The 17911-nt window shown below is 43.6% G+C and overlaps 2 protein-coding genes across 3 annotated transcripts; one reads left to right on the forward strand and one right to left on the reverse strand.

Annotated features, from left to right (window-relative positions):
• Positions 1–31: 31 nt before the first annotated feature.
• LOC122611631 (1-acyl-sn-glycerol-3-phosphate acyltransferase alpha) lies at positions 32–5193 on the reverse strand. 2 transcript variants are annotated; one of them, XM_043784850.1, is made up of 3 exons: positions 4853–5193; positions 1154–1364; positions 32–1089 (listed from the first exon to the last, which is right to left on the reverse strand). In XM_043784850.1, the coding sequence occupies exons 2-3, from the start codon at positions 1327–1329 to the stop codon at positions 450–452; spliced, it is 816 nt and encodes a 271-aa protein (XP_043640785.1). In that variant the 5' UTR covers positions 1330–1364; positions 4853–5193; the 3' UTR covers positions 32–449. The 2 variants fall into 2 exon arrangements, with proteins under 2 accessions (XP_043640785.1, XP_043640786.1); XM_043784851.1 differs by lacking the exon at positions 4853–5193 and adding an exon at positions 1840–1915.
• Positions 5194–5766: 573 nt separating this feature from the next.
• LOC122622585 (zinc finger and SCAN domain-containing protein 23) lies at positions 5767–7798 on the forward strand. The gene is made up of 2 exons (XM_043801160.1): positions 5767–6034; positions 6093–7798. The coding sequence occupies exons 1-2, from the start codon at positions 5870–5872 to the stop codon at positions 7602–7604; spliced, it is 1677 nt and encodes a 558-aa protein (XP_043657095.1). The 5' UTR covers positions 5767–5869; the 3' UTR covers positions 7605–7798.
• The last annotated feature ends 10113 nt before the right edge of the window (positions 7799–17911 follow it).

The raw sequence follows: 17911 nt of genomic DNA on the forward strand, positions 1-17911 counted from the left end.
GTAAAACTAAAGAAACAAAAAACGTTAAAAATTTGTTCAGTGCAAAATGTTTTATTAAATAGGTCTCATTTCATTATTCACATATAAATCAATATATTATTTGCATAAAGCTAAACATCTAACAAATGCGCTTTCTTCGTTTGTAAAATTTGTTTTCTGTTTGTTTCTCGCTTAGTCGAAAAAGGCTCTGGGCATATACATGCATGTACTGGAGGTAAAACAGTTAATATTAATCGGAAATTCACCGATGGAGTGATATTGTGTAGCTTAATACTAGGCCAACGGTTTTACGTCCCTCAAATATCGGCATTCTGTTGCTTTTGATTCATCTCATCCATGGATAGGCAAATCTTTTAGATCGATTGTACATTAAAACCCAAATCACAAGCCCAGTGTATGTGTGGGTGTAGTTTTTATGTAACCTGAGTTTGATTATAGCCTATCCAGTCCTATGCCTGCTTCTTCGAGCTCAAGGCTTGGCCTTCTTTGCTCAGCTTAGTGTACTCCGTCTGCATGATGGACTGGCATTCGTCGATCAGCAGCTGCACGTCCTCTCTCTTGTACTTCTCGGTGGACACCTCGGGAAGGATGTGGATAAGGGCGTGGCCAGGACGGAATGTCTTCTTCTCGTCATCCATGAATGAGTACTTCGATATGACCACCGGCTGCACGGGACTCTTGCCCTGGAGTGCAATGTGGAACGAGCCCTTCTTAAAGGGCAGCAGCGAGTCCTTGGAGTTTCGTGTGCCCTCAGGGAAGAGCAGAAGCTTGCAGTTGCGCTCCTGTATCGCTTTGGCCTCCTTTTGCAGAGAGTTGATCGAGTCGGTCTTGCGGGACCGGTTTATGTAGAGGGTTCCCCAGAGCCATGCTCCAATGCCGAAAAATGGGATGTAGAGGACCTCCTTCTTGGAGACAACTGTTGCTCTTCCGATCACCGGCCACAAATAGGCCAGAACGCAAAGATCAACAGCACTCTGGTGGTTCATTATCACCACTGCGCCGTGGTCCTTACGGACATTCTCCAGACCGCGAACCTCCATTGTTATGCCCACCAGGCGGCAAAGCTGGCGGAAGCACCATGATGGAAAACTGAAGGATTAAAATATTTGAATAAATTTGGAAACATGACGGAAGCGTAGGTATTTTCACTTACAGCGCATTGCGGTAGTCTCTCGGTCGCAGGATCATAAAGGGCACGCACAGAAAGACTATCAGACCTGCTCCAAAAAATATGAAGAACATGCGCATCTGGTAGGGCGCTTTGGCCGTAGCGCTCAGGATTAAGGCCACCACGCAGGCCAGGCCAATTACTTCGCAAGTGCAAGCCATTTTGAGAAGCTGCTTAACCGCAAAGGATCCTTTTTCTGAAAACACGACAAAACATTTAATTTAAATGTTCACTAATTTTTACTAATTTTTATAAGCTAGGGAAATATATTTTGAAATCTTGGGATTCTGTATTGAACGTTTAATGCTAGGGTTTCTATGAGCTACAAGCGAAAATCAACATTCGTGACTGAGCTCATTTAAATTATCTTCATTATTGAATTTAAGAAAGACTTGGGATTACGAGCCTATTACGAGATTGTTTGAAAAGACGCACTGTGGCAATTGTTTTCAATTCTCTCTAATTTGCATACTGTCTTGATTGGTCAATAAATTATCATGTGATGCTCTTATAAATCCTATACCCATGTTCCACGATAGCTTTTGAACCAGAACAAATAGTTCCACTCGAAGTTGGGGTGATTAAAGCTTTATTGCCAGCACGAGTACTTTTAGATTTCTCAAAAGAATTTAGATTATAAATTCATGCGCGTTATCCCTTTGGTAACAAACCTTTAGAAGACCTTAACAAGGTCGGCACACGTCCGATACCGCCGATCGGACAATTAAAACTGAAAAGCCCACTAGCAGGTGGGTCCGTTTAAACGGGGAATCGCCCTGGGCTTATCAGAAAGTGTCCAATTGCTTTTGTTTGGATTAAGGCAGTGAACTTTGATATCTCGCTGATACATGTTGTTAAAAGCCAAACGTTCGAGTAAGTTTCTTAATCAGCTCTTGGTAAGACCATGACGAATAGTACAAAGATTCGGGAGATCAGAATAGTAATCAACTGTGGGCGATAAGCCTTAAGTGGCTCACAAAGGAGGCATATGCTATTGCCCAAAGATTACTGTTGTTTTATGGCAATACACTTTTTTTTTTATTTATGAAAGTGTACAATCAAAAGATTACAAAAATAATTATGCTGGAGTGGGAAGAACTAAGCAAGTGGGTACAACCAAACCCAAAGCTTAAGGGAAAATATTCGGGGATTTAATGTTAACTTTTTTACTTTTGGCAGAAAGTCACAGTTCAAATGTTGACATTCAGGTTAGAGCTCATCTCTACATTTACAGGGACATCATTACTCTAACCTTATAACACTAGTAATTAGCAACAAGAGCTGCGTGTATTATTCAACATTTAACTCAGTAGGCATGTTGCCAAGGGTACTTTAAACATAAGAAGTCTACTTGAGATTAGTAAATTTTTTGTTCAGAATTCATCACATGATCCTTTTATCTTTATGACCACATCATCTTAATATTAAATTCAGCCGCTAGCACTGGAGATCTAATCAGAACATATTTGCTTTCAATTGTTTTGTCGATCTTGAAGTAACTTTTAACGACCTGCGTTTGTAAATTATATACAAAACGACTTCTGATGTTGGCAATAGCAATTAAGACAATTATAATTATAGTTACAGATACAGATACGAAATTCGGCTGTTGAAGCTCTAAATTGATGTCAAACTTTGTATATTGACGTGACCTTTTGCGGGGTAATTACGTGTTGAATGGCTACTAATAAGGCTTAATCAAGCGCCGAGATCTAATGGTAATGCCATTTTCCTTGGATTTTCATTGATTTTTTCTATAAGGTGTGGGGAAATTATCGTGAATGTCACATTTTCCTAACTTTCTACTTAATTTGCACGGCGATATTAGATTTTCGATATTGCGGCTTAGTAATTGGTCATAAACGGCTTATGTTATTGGTTCTGCAGAAAACAAACGCATTGCGATAGCATTTCCACGTATTTATCGTTATTTATACCCCTGTGTTTATTACGTTCCTAGTACACACGGAAAAATAATCAATGACATAAGAAACTATTTTCCTTCTAAGAGAAATGCCAGGTGTAATTTTTTACGACAGACTACATTGTGATTATTCTAGAGAGCTAAATGACAAGAAAATTACAGATATGGTTTTACAGCCTGCAAGCTTTAGAATGCAAATAAAAAATGTCTTAAAAGTACTACGCCCTCATACGGACAACATTTCTGACAGTGTGCTCAAATCAATTTATCTACGGCACTTGTGTGTCTTTTCGTTAACAATTTCCACCGGCACCGCCTGCTTTCAATATCGCGATTCGTGAAGGGGGTAAATGGTTTGACACCCATTATCAGTTCGACGTACGACAATCTCAGCGAAGCGTTCGGTGTGCGACAGCGGAACATCGATCGATTCATATTCATTCAGCCAGCATAAGCTCAGGCTACTGATAAGATTGTGGCATGATTTTACGCTGTGCATTACGATGGGCATTGTTTCGTTACAAAGCTTCACAAGCTACGCATGTGACGAGCGTGGAAATTAACCTAAGTGTAGATCTCCAGCACAGCCTCTATTTGCCGGTCAATTTAGCATTTAGCGTCAGCGTTTCAAGTCAAGTTCAAAGTCAACGAGTGCACGGTCTGTGGGCGATTCTAAGCTCTAGAACTAGACCTAGCTTGAGTCACGACACCGATTCGTTTGATCTGGTGCTTGGACTTTCCTCATCGAATGATCATTGCCTAGCACTTAATTGCCGAGTGGAATGTTTAGGATCGTAATCTTCGGTTGTTGTACAATGTATACATTGTGCACAAAACTGGAAGTCACTCTCATGTGGCCGGCAAATGCCATATTCCTGTGTTTAGAGGTAATTCAATGCAAGTGTAAACATTAAATTAGCAGGAGTCTCGCAGGGTGGCAAATTTGCTGATTCGGTAGGGTGATATCATCTGCTTCAAGGGACTTTAATCAGACCACTAAGCTCAAATGCAATCTTTGGGCTTATTTCACTTAAACCATTACATGTTATCTTTATGTTCAGCCTTTTTAGGGCAGATAGTGCATAGCGCTAGTGTTTTCGTTCTCTACAACTTTATAAATCGTTACCTAAATAGGCTAATAGACGCATTTTGAAGACCACAAATTTGGGAAGTTACATGAAATTATAAATTTTCTTTTTTCGTAGTCCTAGTCATGAATTATTAACGCACAAATTCATTAATATACACGCCATGGCAACTGTGAAAAGTGAGGAATCCCAATAACATACAATCAACAGGGACTTGGTGGCGAAAAAAAGTAAAACTCATGGGAACTACAGGGATAGGTACACAGAAAATAATATTATTTCACTTTAATAAAATACTACAAATTAAACATCAAGGAAAGCGTTCTTCGTACTCATTAAAAAATCTTAAAAGCGCAATGTGTTTTCTTTATTTATCTAATCCAATCAGTTCACCAATTTAATCATACAGTGCAAATAAAAACATTAATCATCTTTACGTTCAACATTTTCTCTCTGTGCAATGGGGGAGAACAATAAATGTACATGGGGTTGTTGTTGCTTTTATTCCTTCAGGACGTTAATAACACACTAACCGCATGGGAGAGGATTGTTGCGGAAGAGTAAGGTGAGGAGAGAAAAGGAGCGGAAGAAGGAGAAGCAGCAGGAGCATAGTAAAGACATAAAGTACGTTGGATGACAACAACAAATACATCCCAAATTGCACAAACTCACGGAACAGTTATTTCCCTCTTTGGGTGGAAAATTGTTGCTGCTAATTCCCTCGCTGCAGCTGCTGTTGTTGTTGTTTCTGCTGCTGTGTAGGCGTAACAGTTGTTTTGCCGATGTGTATGTGTGCGTTCTAGTGTAATTTCCAGCATCTGTAATGCAATAAATTCCACTAAACGAACATCAGTCACTTTCAAATAAACAAATATCGCACTACAATTAAACAATAACCGCGCTCAATCAGGATTAGTTAAAGGAATATACGCGCGCACGCACAGATTTTCAAACAATTTCCACTTTCGCCGAAAGAGTGCCGACACTCCAAAAATACCTCCGCTTTAATCAACAGTTCGCGGGCAATTGAAAAAGCTCTCTTTCTCTCTCACCGCATGTACCTACATAGGTACGCATCAATTAGGTACAATGCGGGTTCTAAACAATAACTTCAGTTATTTAAGCTGCTTTATTTAACTGTGAACTGCAATAAATATTTATATAAGTCGTTTCATTTTAAATTTAGTGCGTGGGATGAAATTACGTTGTATTGTATTTGCGCATCACCAATCTTCAACCCCAAGAATTACACATAAGTAGTTTCGTTTCTGCAGTCAAAAATTCTGACGTTTCTGACATTTGCGCATCAGATTTGGTGTTTGAATAAATAAGTTTATTAGTTATTATTTTATCTATATATATATTATTTTGCTTAACAATTTTTAAAATAGAAGAGTATAAATCTTAACTGAATAAAAATAACTAAATTTTTTGAAATGCAAAATAGTTTAGTTTCAATTGGTTGTGGTATATTCAAACATTCCTATAATTCAATTGAGCAACCCACTGTGCAGCGGTATATCGATTTCCTCCGACAATCGATTGGGCCATGTTGTTAAATTTCGCGATATATCGATACTATCGTGGTGGATTAACCAACGCGTTTTACTTTCTACCGGTGCGGTTTTTGTTTGCTTGAACAATTTGATAATTTAATGTAATTACGGTTTAAATGCATATAATCGAAGAATGCATTCATCGGAGACCAACATGACCGAGGATCAGGATGTGAGCACTTGCCGTCTGTGCCACCGTGAAACGGATCCCAATTCGCTAAACATTTTCGATGGCACTGTGGAGTTTTGCCAGGATTTGTCTGTTGCAGAGGTTTCCCAGGGTCTCTGGAGCGTTCAGGTGATAGGTTTTTTATAATCCATGGGAAAAAGGGAATAAATAACTTATCCACTTGCAGTACGATCGCCACGAATGTTTGTCGGAGCTCATTTGCTCAAGGTGTCTGGAGATCCTGAAAGATGCTTTCGAACTGCGAAGACGGATGCAGGAGCAGGAACAGTCCCTGCAGGAGCAGCTGATGGAGCTGATTAAAGATGATCCCAAGTACCGTCCAGGCTTAAACGGCAACCCCGGATTATTTGTGCCCGAGGAGGGCTGCATTATTGTGGACGTCGATCCAGAGAAGCTGGCTGAGAGCAGTGAAGATGAGTTCGCACTTGGCTCCGACGGGGAATACGATAACTATGACGACGATGATGATGAGGAGGAGGAAGACTTTGATGAGGAGGACGAAGAAGATGGCCAGAACGGCGATGACGTCGACATGCCACTGGGCATGGATGCGGCCCAGATGGCGGCTCAAAAGACCGTTGCCACCAACGCCAACACCACAGAGGCACGGCCCAAACGGGCGTTCCTTTGTCAATACTGTGATCTGGGCTTCACCCTGCCCGCCGACTGTCAAGAGCACGAGCGGACAGCACATGATCCTAACGCGCCGTACTGCTGCACCTACTGCAATCTTAAGCTGGTTACCCGGCCCGCTTTGATTTCGCACATTAAGACGCTGCATGATCCGGAGCGTCCGTATGTGTGTGCCCACTGTCGGAAGGGATTTGTGCGCCGCTCCGATCTGAAAAAGCACACAATCGTGCATACTGGCGTCAGGCCCTACACATGCAACGTTTGCTCAAAGAGTTTCTCGCGGAACACCAATCTGACCAAGCACATGCGCATTCACAGCGGTGTCAAGCCGTTTGTTTGCCAGCAGTGTCCGCGGTCCTTCCAGACGGCAGTGGAAATGATGCGCCATACCCGATCCCACGGAGAGGTAAAGGCTTTCCAATGTGGCCGCTGCCCTTACTCGTTTTCGCGCAAGGATAAACTACTCGCCCATCAGCAAGTCCACACCAGGCGGGACGTAGAGCAGCAGCAGCATATGGGCCTAATTCCCCCGATGGAGGGTGACCTGCAGCAGCAGGCGTTTCAGGCAAAACAAAAGGCTCCTGTACAAACCAAAAACTCGCGCAATTACCGATGCGATGTCTGCGATCGAACTTTTCAACGGGAGAGGGACCTGCAACGCCATCGAGCTCTTCACATGGACTCGCTGTTCGCCTGCAAGATATGCAATCAAGGTTTCAACCGACGCGAGCAACTGCAGCGCCATGAACTGGAGGCCCATGGGCCCAGCTTTACGTGCGGAATCTGCTGCATTAGCTTCCTGCATCAAATCGAGCTGGAGAATCACCTCAAGGTTCATCAGTTGCAGCACAAGATGGCCCAGCGGGCTCAAGAGGCTTCAATTTTGCCCCTGAAAATGCCCGAACAGGCTCCAGTGGCTATGGCAGCTCCGGTAGTTCAGGAACCCCAGCCAATGCGACCTTCGGCAGCGGAACTGTCGTTCTACAGCAACATGATTCCCACAATGAATCTGGGCTTCTATAGCGAGACTCGTCCCGAGGAGTAGAATTACATATTTACATATTTAACAAGCTTAGTTGATAGGTTGGAAAAGTTTTGTAGGTCATGGCTGTTTTAGTCGTTCAGGTCAACTTAGGTTCCATCGACGGAAATGGATCTGTATAGTTTAAGTCATCTGACTAATGTCTGCCAAAATTTAGACTAGCGGTTTTTAATAAAAGGCCAAACGTGAAAAAGTTATCTTTGAGATCGACTGATTTTGTAAAGATATTAATTTTCCTCATATATATAAGTAAGGTTTCTGCTGTATCTAAAAACTTCTCTATAGATGTTGGACTAAATATACGGTTTTATTTAATATATAAATAAAATATTAAGTAATACTATTGGAAAACGCAATATTTTTCAAATTATTGATCTCAGCAGTCATCTCAGACCAACATGTTGCGTGCAACAAGTTGCAAGTTGTCCGACACGAAGACTGTCTTCACCGAAAGCTTCATGGCAACAGCAACGCTGCAGATTCTTTCTTGAGGTCGCCTCGTACGGTAGTGCCTCGACCTGCGCTCGGATCTCGATCGCCTGGAGATCTCGGATCTCGTAATCGCCTCGAAGTGCGCATAGTGAATTGTGCTGGTGCTGACAGTGTAACGCTTGATAGAATAATAAATAATAAGAATAGCAAGAAGGGGGAGATCCACAAAGAAATGTGGCCAAGCTGCCATAAATAAAGTGCGGATTTCAAACGAGACGATAAATCTATTCCCGAATCGGGCACGCAATCGAGGGAATTCGAATCCACCTTACGGTTCCACCAACTTGGTTTTGGATAGGTTCAGGTTCCGCTGAGAGCGGTAAGTACGCAATTACCTTGGCACTGGCAAGGGTCACTTTGCAGGCGATTTATGTGTATGTCGATGCTGTGCTGGCCCGGGGTCTTGGGTGTTTAGGTGTTGGCGTTCCCGCTGGGCGCCCTCAGTTCCCAGTCCCCCATCCTCGAACGGGGCTCTGACCATCCCCGGCCATGACAAATGAACATGTTGCCGGGGCATGATCAGCGGTCCGCGTTGCTTTCCTTTGATTGAATTGAAATATCCACAAGGTTCGGGGACCATCGAACGGGGAAGCCGCGGAAGCTTGCATGATTTGAGTAGCACCAGCAACTTTTGTCATTCCCAAAAAGATAAGGGGCACGAGAGGCAGTGGCAGTCGCACGTAGAAGGCAGCTCCCAGTTGCCAGACATCGAGTCCTTCGTGTCGTCGCTTTTTGTCCATTTAAACCTCGAAGAATGCGAGGGGTTCTCTTTTGTATAGCCATGCTAACCTTCTGCTTAAGTTGCAGGCTTAATCATTTTATAATAAGAGCTGTTGTCGTTGTACCCGATTGTTATATAAGTACTGGCATATATTTGCTTAGAACTGAAGTTGCCTTTATGTATGTAATTGCTAAGTCTTCCTTATGGTCCTTAAGCTATTTCCTTTTTATTTCATTTATAGGATAATGTCTTTATTGTCTCACTACCCCATAAGAATTAGTCAACCATAAACCAATAGAGTAGCAAAACCTTCGAGTTCTTGACAGCTTTTATTAGAACCTTTGAAGCCGTCGATAACTAAGCTACCGCAGTGAAATTTACTCGTTAGCTTCCTTTGCGGATTGCGTGTCTGGGTTGCACGAGATTCCGATTCCGTGGAACCACCTGTGGTGCGAAAGTGGCGCGATTGTGGACTCGCGAACATTTGCGAGAATGATTTTATTGCTGCGGATGCAAAGGGTTAAGTCTTACCCATTCCGATTAGCTGGCGGACGGACGCACGATTCCACTTCCTGGGAAGATAAATGGACTCTAGTTTGATGGAAAACTCAATTTAGCACGCACCTAGAACTGATTTACAATATCTTACAGAAATTGTGCCATATAAGCCTTCGGGCGCGAATTCTGAAGCCGTAGAGCAGCAACAACTTAATTACTCACCTTGTACACGAACTGGGAACATCCCCTTGGGCGGATATATTCTACATCTGAATATGTTTATGTTTATAGAAGTTTTCCAGTTATTTAAACTTATTTTTTTATGAGTTTACAACTGAATTTGAAACCAGCTTTTTGGTGTGCAAGCTGAATAAGTTGATTTCGTTGCTGCCAAACTCACTGAACCGAGACCGAGATTTTCCACTTATTGCACTCCCAAAAGATACATCATTTGGAGTGATTGTGTTGGAGATCCCCTCAAGCTTGCACCATTCCCAGGCTGTCTTCCCTTTCGGGGTATCAGACCTTATCGACCCATCCCAACATTGAGCATCATGTATTGCAAATCGGTGGACTGATGGGAATACGAATGCGAATTCGAATGCATCAATGTCAGCCAGACAGACGACACTTTTACATCTGTCAATCGGAGCGGAGGCACTGTCTCCTCCTCCTCCTCTTCCTCCGTTTCCCCTATAGATGTAGATGTAGATATATGTGGCAGCAGTCCCCAGCTAATCTCTCATAAGTACTCCATAGTGTTTCGCTGAAAAGTATTTCGCCGGTGAGAGAAAGACGTTTTCGTTTCACATCCGTTTCACTTGATTTTGATCAGATGCAATTCAATTTGCAATTCACTTTCTTCTGCGCAGACAATGCGATGCAGCAAGCAAATGTTGCATGTACGAGTATAACGTTCCACTTGGCTGACAGGCGGTGTTAGACCTCCGGTTTTTCATCATCTTCAGTCGTTTTTGTCGCCATCCGCTTACTGTATCATAAACATTCATGCCAACATTATGTCTTTCTGCCCTCACAAGGGGTCTTCGAGTTCAGTGGATCGTTTTGTTATGACGTTGAGAGTGGCAGTCTATAGTTAATGAGCTTGATAAGTGGTAGGGCTATTATGAGGATCGTTGCTTAGATGATTAGGAAGATTAAGAGGATATATCCAGAGAAGAAGTTCCGACAGCTAGATTTAAGGTTAATCGTCTAGCTCAAAGGGAATCCAATCAAAACCTATCAAAACAAGTGTCTATACCTCATTGTTTATTAATGAGGCATTAATTTAATAATTTGTTAAATATCATTCCATTAACATAAATATCCCCTTATGATCACCATATCAAAGGTGCTCCCAGCTTCGAGCTGAATCCTTGGCACTTTTCTCCTCGTTTCGCCGACTGTCGCGATGTGAAGCCGATGAGCCTCCATGGGAAACCAGTTCCTTGGCTCCCTGTCCCCGACGATACCTCCTCCTGCTCCTCCTGCTTCTCCTGCTCCTCCTCCTCCTCATGAGGTATTTGTTTGGCACGACATTTGCTTCTTGGCCGCGGCGATGTTGTGCTTGTTGTGCTGTTGCTGATGGCCCCTCCGAATGACTGCGGCACGCCTCCGACTTTTCCATGGTGGCGATTCTGGTGACGATGGCTATGACGTCTCTGCCCATCTCCCCCCCATCCCCTGGCCAGTCCTCGGATCACATCATGTCGTCACGCAAACTTTAATTCGTTCATTAATTCAGCCGGCAAACGGTTAGCCGGCTCGGTGGGCGTGGAAGTAGCTGGAAGTGTTAATTAGTTGTTAGTGTCTCCGCCTGCCCTTCGCGGATATATGTTACTATATACTTAATGAGCGCCACTGGAGCTCCAATGTCAATCGTGAGTGCCTCTGCCCAGCGCCCAGTGCCCAGTGCTCAGCCAACTGCTTATTAATCTATCCAGATAAGTAGGAAATTCCATGCCCAGCTGCAAATGGACGTGGCAATGGAAAATTTATCAACTAAAAGTGCTTTTAGCTTCAGAAGTAAATAGTGGGTGCTTTATAATCCTCTTTTAGATCTAGGAAGTATACTTTTTTCTGGTGATCATATAACCTTTCACTTTAGGACCCATGATAAATTACCGAATTGAAAGCTTTTGCACTATAAGGATCGGATATTTTTAACCACGGCTCATGCCAGGTGATTTCCATAATTGTGTAAATTGCTCGAGTCGTTGCTTTGCTGTGTCGAATCGGCATTTCCACTTTTGTAATACATATAGTCGTAGTAATACCTCGTAGTAATACCTCTTGTCTGCGAGGAGCAGTCACAAATTAGTGGGCCAGCAACTGAAACTGGGCACATCGATCCAGCGACCAATTGCAATTGGAGAACCCTTGCGAATAAATTCCTCGGCAAGCAATTTTGACCCAGGTCCACCGATGGAAACCGAGCGAAGTGCGCAGGTGATGCGAGGTGAGGTCCAATCTTGGAATTGGGCCCCGAAGCGGCAGTATACTGTGCTGTGGCCAAGAATCACCTCCAGAATCTGGTGTGGGTGTGCAGCTGTGTGTGCTGTCAACCAGCCGGTGATCCATAGTGCCCATGCGGAAATGGTGGCCAAGGGTGTGCAATTGCTTTGGCCACATCCACATCCATGGCCATAGCCATAGCCATTGCTATAGCCGTAGCTCTTTGGCCATGGCAATTTCGATTGCATTTTCTTTATCGCATCCTGCACAAATTACGAAAATATTTCACGTTCCTCGGGGTTTGGCCAACTTACATATATTTGTATGTGAGGCTGTGCCGGGGCCTCCTCGGGTCACTTGCCCATCGAACGTGTCCACATTTGCCTGGCCACAGAGCTCCATTGAGGAATTCCCTGTTGCTGTTGCTGTTCCTATTCCTGTTCCTGCTGCAATCCTCGTGCTCTTTGACTTGCCGCGTGGGAGAGATAGATGAATATGGGGTTGCCAATAGGAAATACACCCATGGCAGGTTACTTACTTGTACTACCACTTCTACATTGGCGGCAAGTTCATGGAAGGCTGCATCTAATATCTGGCTATTTATTTATGGTCTTTGTTCTTAACTTAAAAAGATACAATTTTTAGAATCAGTAAACTGGTATCCCAACTCGTTTCTTGCACGCATATTCCCAGAGAATCTATATGGATAGCAAAAAATTAGAGTAAGCCACTGAGTAATTGCAAACTGGTTAAGCCAAATTGGGTCGGGATTAGTTAACCAGGAATCATATATGGCTATTGCACTTTCATAACTGATTGTGAAAGGAAATTGCAATTATGTAAATTCCTCCAGTGCTAATTTTAATCAAGGTACAAAATTGAAAATGTTTCTGTTTTATTCCTTATCGTTAAAAACAAACGTGTATCAATAAATAGTTGATGTTCAAGTAAGGCAGGTTCGCAGAGCAGCTCTAGGTTTACAACAAATTCAGCCACTAATAAAATATTTTACCACTTTTGGCAAATTGAAGTTTTTTTACAATGCCTTGCGGACGGCTACAAACCCACAATTAGTATAAAAACTCAATCGTTAAGACTCCGCTGATTGGTTTGTCTACCCGTGGCTCCCAAACAGCTAGGATCCAAGATCAGTGGAAGCCAGAGGTCAAGTCGAAGTCATTCACAGGCTGTATATCTTGAGGAGAAATGACTGATGATGGCTTATGCAACAGCGAGCTCTGCAATTCATAAATATCCAGAGTCGGGCTTTAAAAACCAGCGAAGACTCGTCTAATTGTTTGCCTCCTTTTATTGGCCATCGATCCAATGCCATACTATCCAATGCCACTGCCACTGCCAATATGCCACTGGGCAGCGCCGTCGGAATGGCGAGGACAAGTTTTTGTGGGCCAACCACGATTGTGATCTTGGCCAGGTCCTTAGCGGGCTACACGTGCTGGCATCCACATCCACTTGCATCGTGGATCGCAGCGATATTGCGTAACCTGCACGCGACAAGAAATTTAACGCAATGCGGCTAGATCGTTGCGGGCACAGCGGCGGTCAACCAAATAGGTTCTTATAGTAAAAAATATACTTTATAACTGAATAAGTTTGTTGTTTGAAATATATCGCTGAAGCGAAGAATGGATTACAATTAGCTGAGGCATAACTTCAACCACTTTAAAATGCAAATAGAATTAATCTATTTACAGCATGCATCTTAAGAAGTTAGCTAAGATTATCTCTTCTCTAAATTACACTATACAAATTTATAACCTATGTACCTAATAGTATGCCAACCACTGTGCGTGGACTTAGATCGATCTATTATGGAGCGATCGTCGTGCTTCCAATCGACATTGCTGCAGTCGGATTTAAAGCTGCAGAGATGCGCCTTGTTGGGACCTAATGCAATTAAGATTCGATTAAAAGTTTTCACACACCTTTCCTCATTCGGCGATGGCGATGGAGATGGAGATGGCGGGCCTGGAAGTCAGGTGTGCCAATCCCCGGGATCGGGACGGCGAATGCAGCGGGACTCCCACATAAATTAGCACATTACGTGTTACGTTGATGGTGCAGCCGTTTTCCGCTTTCCTCTGTGCACTTCCTCATCCGCTTCCGCTGCTGGGCTTCTGCTTAGAAACCGCGCTCATTGGGAGCGGGAGCAAGTACTTTCCATTTTCTGGGCTCCAGAGCTCCAGAGATCCGCAGTTCAGTTGCCGCCCTCGGCCACTGGGCTCCTTCTGATTCGTGACTGAAGCCTCAGCGTCGTTGCCTTGGTCGCTGCTGGTTCTTTGTTTATGGCTGTGAAATTCGCAAATTGAATCTTGCACAGGTTGAAGACCAACTGCCTCTTTTTTTCCTCACAGCCTCACAGCCGCAGTGGCGTACAACCTCACAGCCTGCTGAGCTATGCACACGTAATTATCCTTAAAGCCAGAAACGTGACGATATTTGCAATTTTCATGCATTTAAGTTCCGTTGAAAATGTTCGGCAGGAATGCGAATATTAATGCCGAATGCGAACTGAAAGCGGATTCGAATTTCGCATACATTGTGGCTGATTCGCGGGATAAACCTCTTTTTTTCGCCTTTTAAACTGACAGCCACGTAAGGTTTTAATTGCAGACCTGAGCAGAGAATAGAGATACCCATCATAAGATCGACTACACAGGTTATTTCGAGAGTAAATAGAGGTCATTTCATTTAAGAAGCTCAGTATAAAGAAGTACTACTACTTCAACTTATAAGATTAGTTTCCAGCTGTTATATTCTATAAGGTTGCTTGCCTTGCATAAAAAGTACTTTCCACTTAGATCGAAATAATAGTTGATAATTACGTGGAAAATCACATACGAATGCAGATATCGATTTCCTTAGAAAAGTATTATTAATGTCCCGAATACGATTAGCTCACAATGGTTGAATTGTGGAACAACGGCGCAGAACAAACGCGATTACCAAATCAACGAAAGAGCCTCAACCACATGGCATCCGCGCCAAATTCATTGAGTTTCGACTGCCTTCGTCTGTCGACTCGATTCGCGAAAATATTTCTCAATGTCTAACCCGAGGCCATGGCCAAGGAGGCCAAGGAGTCGTCCGGATCTGCAACGGTCTACCTTCGACTACCTTCGACTGCCTTCGTCCAGAAACTGGCCACCACCACCTATTAATCAAAATCTCTTGATCTACACAAATCCGTGCACTGCAAGAAATCGCGGTGCAGTCGAATATTCGGTCATGGGATGCCAGCATGAATGGGTGGCTAAAAGATTATTTTTTGGAGTGTGGCCAAGTTCGAGGACAGCATCCACAACCACAGCCGTAGCCCCTCCACGTTGATGGACGACCAAGACGCCATGGCTCCGACTTTGACTGCGCCGAAAACTTCGTTTCTGACTACACAGATCAACAAAACTGGGATGTTTCTGTTTCTTTTGATAGACCAAATGCAATCTATTGTAAACTTTGGTTATATTCCATTTATGTACTTTAAGAACTCCCCAAGAAAGCTTTTATAATTCTTCAAGAGTTCAACGTCTTAATTTCATAAGTTTGTTTGGTAAAACAGCGAATTATCCTTTAGTACTGTATCTCATAGATGCCACTTTGTCTGCATTTAATTCGTGTTTAGCTTCGAACTCAACCCTGTTGTGCAGTGTAGCTCTGGTGGAGATTGGCGGGGGCGGCGCTCGACCCTTGGCAGGGATGTCGCGGGAAGCGGGGAGCAAACATGCGGTAAATCACAAAAGCGAGCCACGATACCACGATGCGATAGCAGCTGCAGTTTGTTGTTGGGGGCACCGACTAGGCCTTGAGTTGGACTTGCCGCCCTTGGCTCTTTATTAAATTAAGTTAAATCATGTAATTTCCCTGCATCGAGTCAAAAGTGCACTTCTTACTCGGGGGAGGAGCTCCGGAGCCCGCAGATGAAGGGCCACATTCTAGGACTGCAATCATCTGCAGGCCTGGGAAATTGCTCAGTCGATGGCTTCAAATTGATTGTAAATGTTTGCCCAGGCGGTCTTAAAGTATAGCTCAAAAAATTGAACTTCATCAGATATTCGTGTTGTTTTTAAGAAGGTTTTATAGAAGTTTGATCTACTTCGATCATTCTTTAAAAGTAAAGAAAGGATTTTAATAGCTTATATAAGAAATATATATATATGAAGATCTAATCATAGCAAAATACATTTAAGAACTAAGAGCGCAGACAATATAATTTATGGGTATATACATATATACTGATAGGTGTTTTTAAAACCTATGAATAGAATGGTAGTTAGTGTTGATTGTCTTTGACAGTTTCCATTAGTTTAAATACGAGTAGCTACTAAGATCTACATTCCCACTGTGGTCCACTTCCCACTCGATATGAATGGAGCTGGAAGAAAACATTTCCATCTGTCTGAACTTCAGCTGACTTATTAATTCATACCTGAACTCGGCCTCGGCGTACGAATGCTGATTTGTTGAAATGGCCGCGAATGCAAATTGCCAGCGGCCCCCCACATGAGAAGTCTTGGCCAGAAAGTCCAGGGAGGCCATGAAGGCCAGGAAGGGTGCTCCCTTGGAAAAGTTTTCGGCTTGGAGTGGAGCGACCCACAGCAGCGTTTGTCTTCCAGTCTTCCACTTTACAGATTGGAGTGGAAATTGTATATCGCACTGGTGGTTAGAATAAATAAATTCCCGTCGTACCACCGAGCAGCAGTCAGTTGGTTGGTTGGTGGCCAGGTAGACCAAAGCCCAGGTATTCCAGCGAACGGACCATTCTAGATGGACCACCTCCATCTGCATCTGCAGCTACAGCTCCAACTGCAGCTCCAAGTCCAGCTCCACACAGCCTGCATATTTATGAGATTTATTTTATTTTATGCGATGTCGCTACCTGATACTCCGATACTCCGATTCTCCGGCTCCCGCTGTCCGTGCGCATTTATTAGATGACATATTTTATTCATTCCAAAAGGACCGGCGGCGAGCATGGCGATTAGCCATGTTCAGATAGCCAAATTGTTCCGGATGGAATGGCTGCCGTTTCGTTTCCGCTGCTTAAGCCGATTTATGGCCAAAACATTTCCTTGGCCGTGTAATCTGTCAGCCACGAGAGATAGGATTCGAGCTGTGGAAGAGGGGTATTGTGGGGAAGGGGGGCAGGTGGAGCCAATCAGCAGCCATATATATTGACAATATCAAAGTACTAGATTGTTGGCCCCGAGGGAATAGGTCTTTAATGTGACCCCCTTCCTTCAAAGCTGCTTCTCTCATGTTGCATCATAAACCACAAGTGGCGCAGATATCGCTGATCTCAAACTGACTTTTACAGGCAGAGAAAAAGGGCACTTTCTCGTAAAATTATCACATCAGATGGATCACACTTTTATTCAGAATAATATGAAGAAAAGAAGCTAAGTACTTGAATTGCAAGAAAGACCACAACTACTATACAAAATTAAACTCATAAATCTGTTCAAATATGCACATTATTTATTCAATTTATCAGTTTTATTTTTGTCAAAAACAATATAATTTATGTGTCTTATCTGGCAGACATTGTGAGATCTACGAATCAGAACTGTTGACCGATTTCGTTAGAACCTTTTTCTTTGTGTTCCTGTGACTTTAATCAAACGCCGCCGCCCGCTGTGGTGACATTGAAAAATGCCGAAGCCAGCGGCCTGATCTCCGATTTCTGCTGCCGCTGGCGGCCACATGTTCCTCCGCACACGTCCAACACTTTATGACAATCATTTCAGTTAATTGCCAACGAACCGAGTGGATCTCGGTGGACCACACGGCGAAGTGGCCGCGTGTGGCGTAAATACTGCGTCTCATTTGGCCAAGCAAACTCATCTGTTTAGACGCACTTGCAACATGTTGCATGGCATGGTGGGGCATGGTGTGGCGTCCAGTTCCATCTCCGCCAGCGACCCCGCCCCCAGACGAGATCCATTCCCACTTCCAGAGCCAGACGCAGACCCAGACCCATCTGAGCTGGGCAGTAAAAGGCATTAGCGTCCGTGTCTGTCACCTTCGTCATGGTCACGCTAATCGTGGTAATCGGCTGCGCCAATAAACCGACAGGTTTATGGACCTGCAGACGCGGAAGCCGCGGAAGCCTCCTGCGACCAGACGC

This window comes from Drosophila teissieri, chromosome 2L, assembly GCF_016746235.2.
Source record: "Drosophila teissieri strain GT53w chromosome 2L, Prin_Dtei_1.1, whole genome shotgun sequence".
NCBI lineage: Eukaryota > Metazoa > Arthropoda > Insecta > Diptera > Drosophilidae > Drosophila > Drosophila teissieri.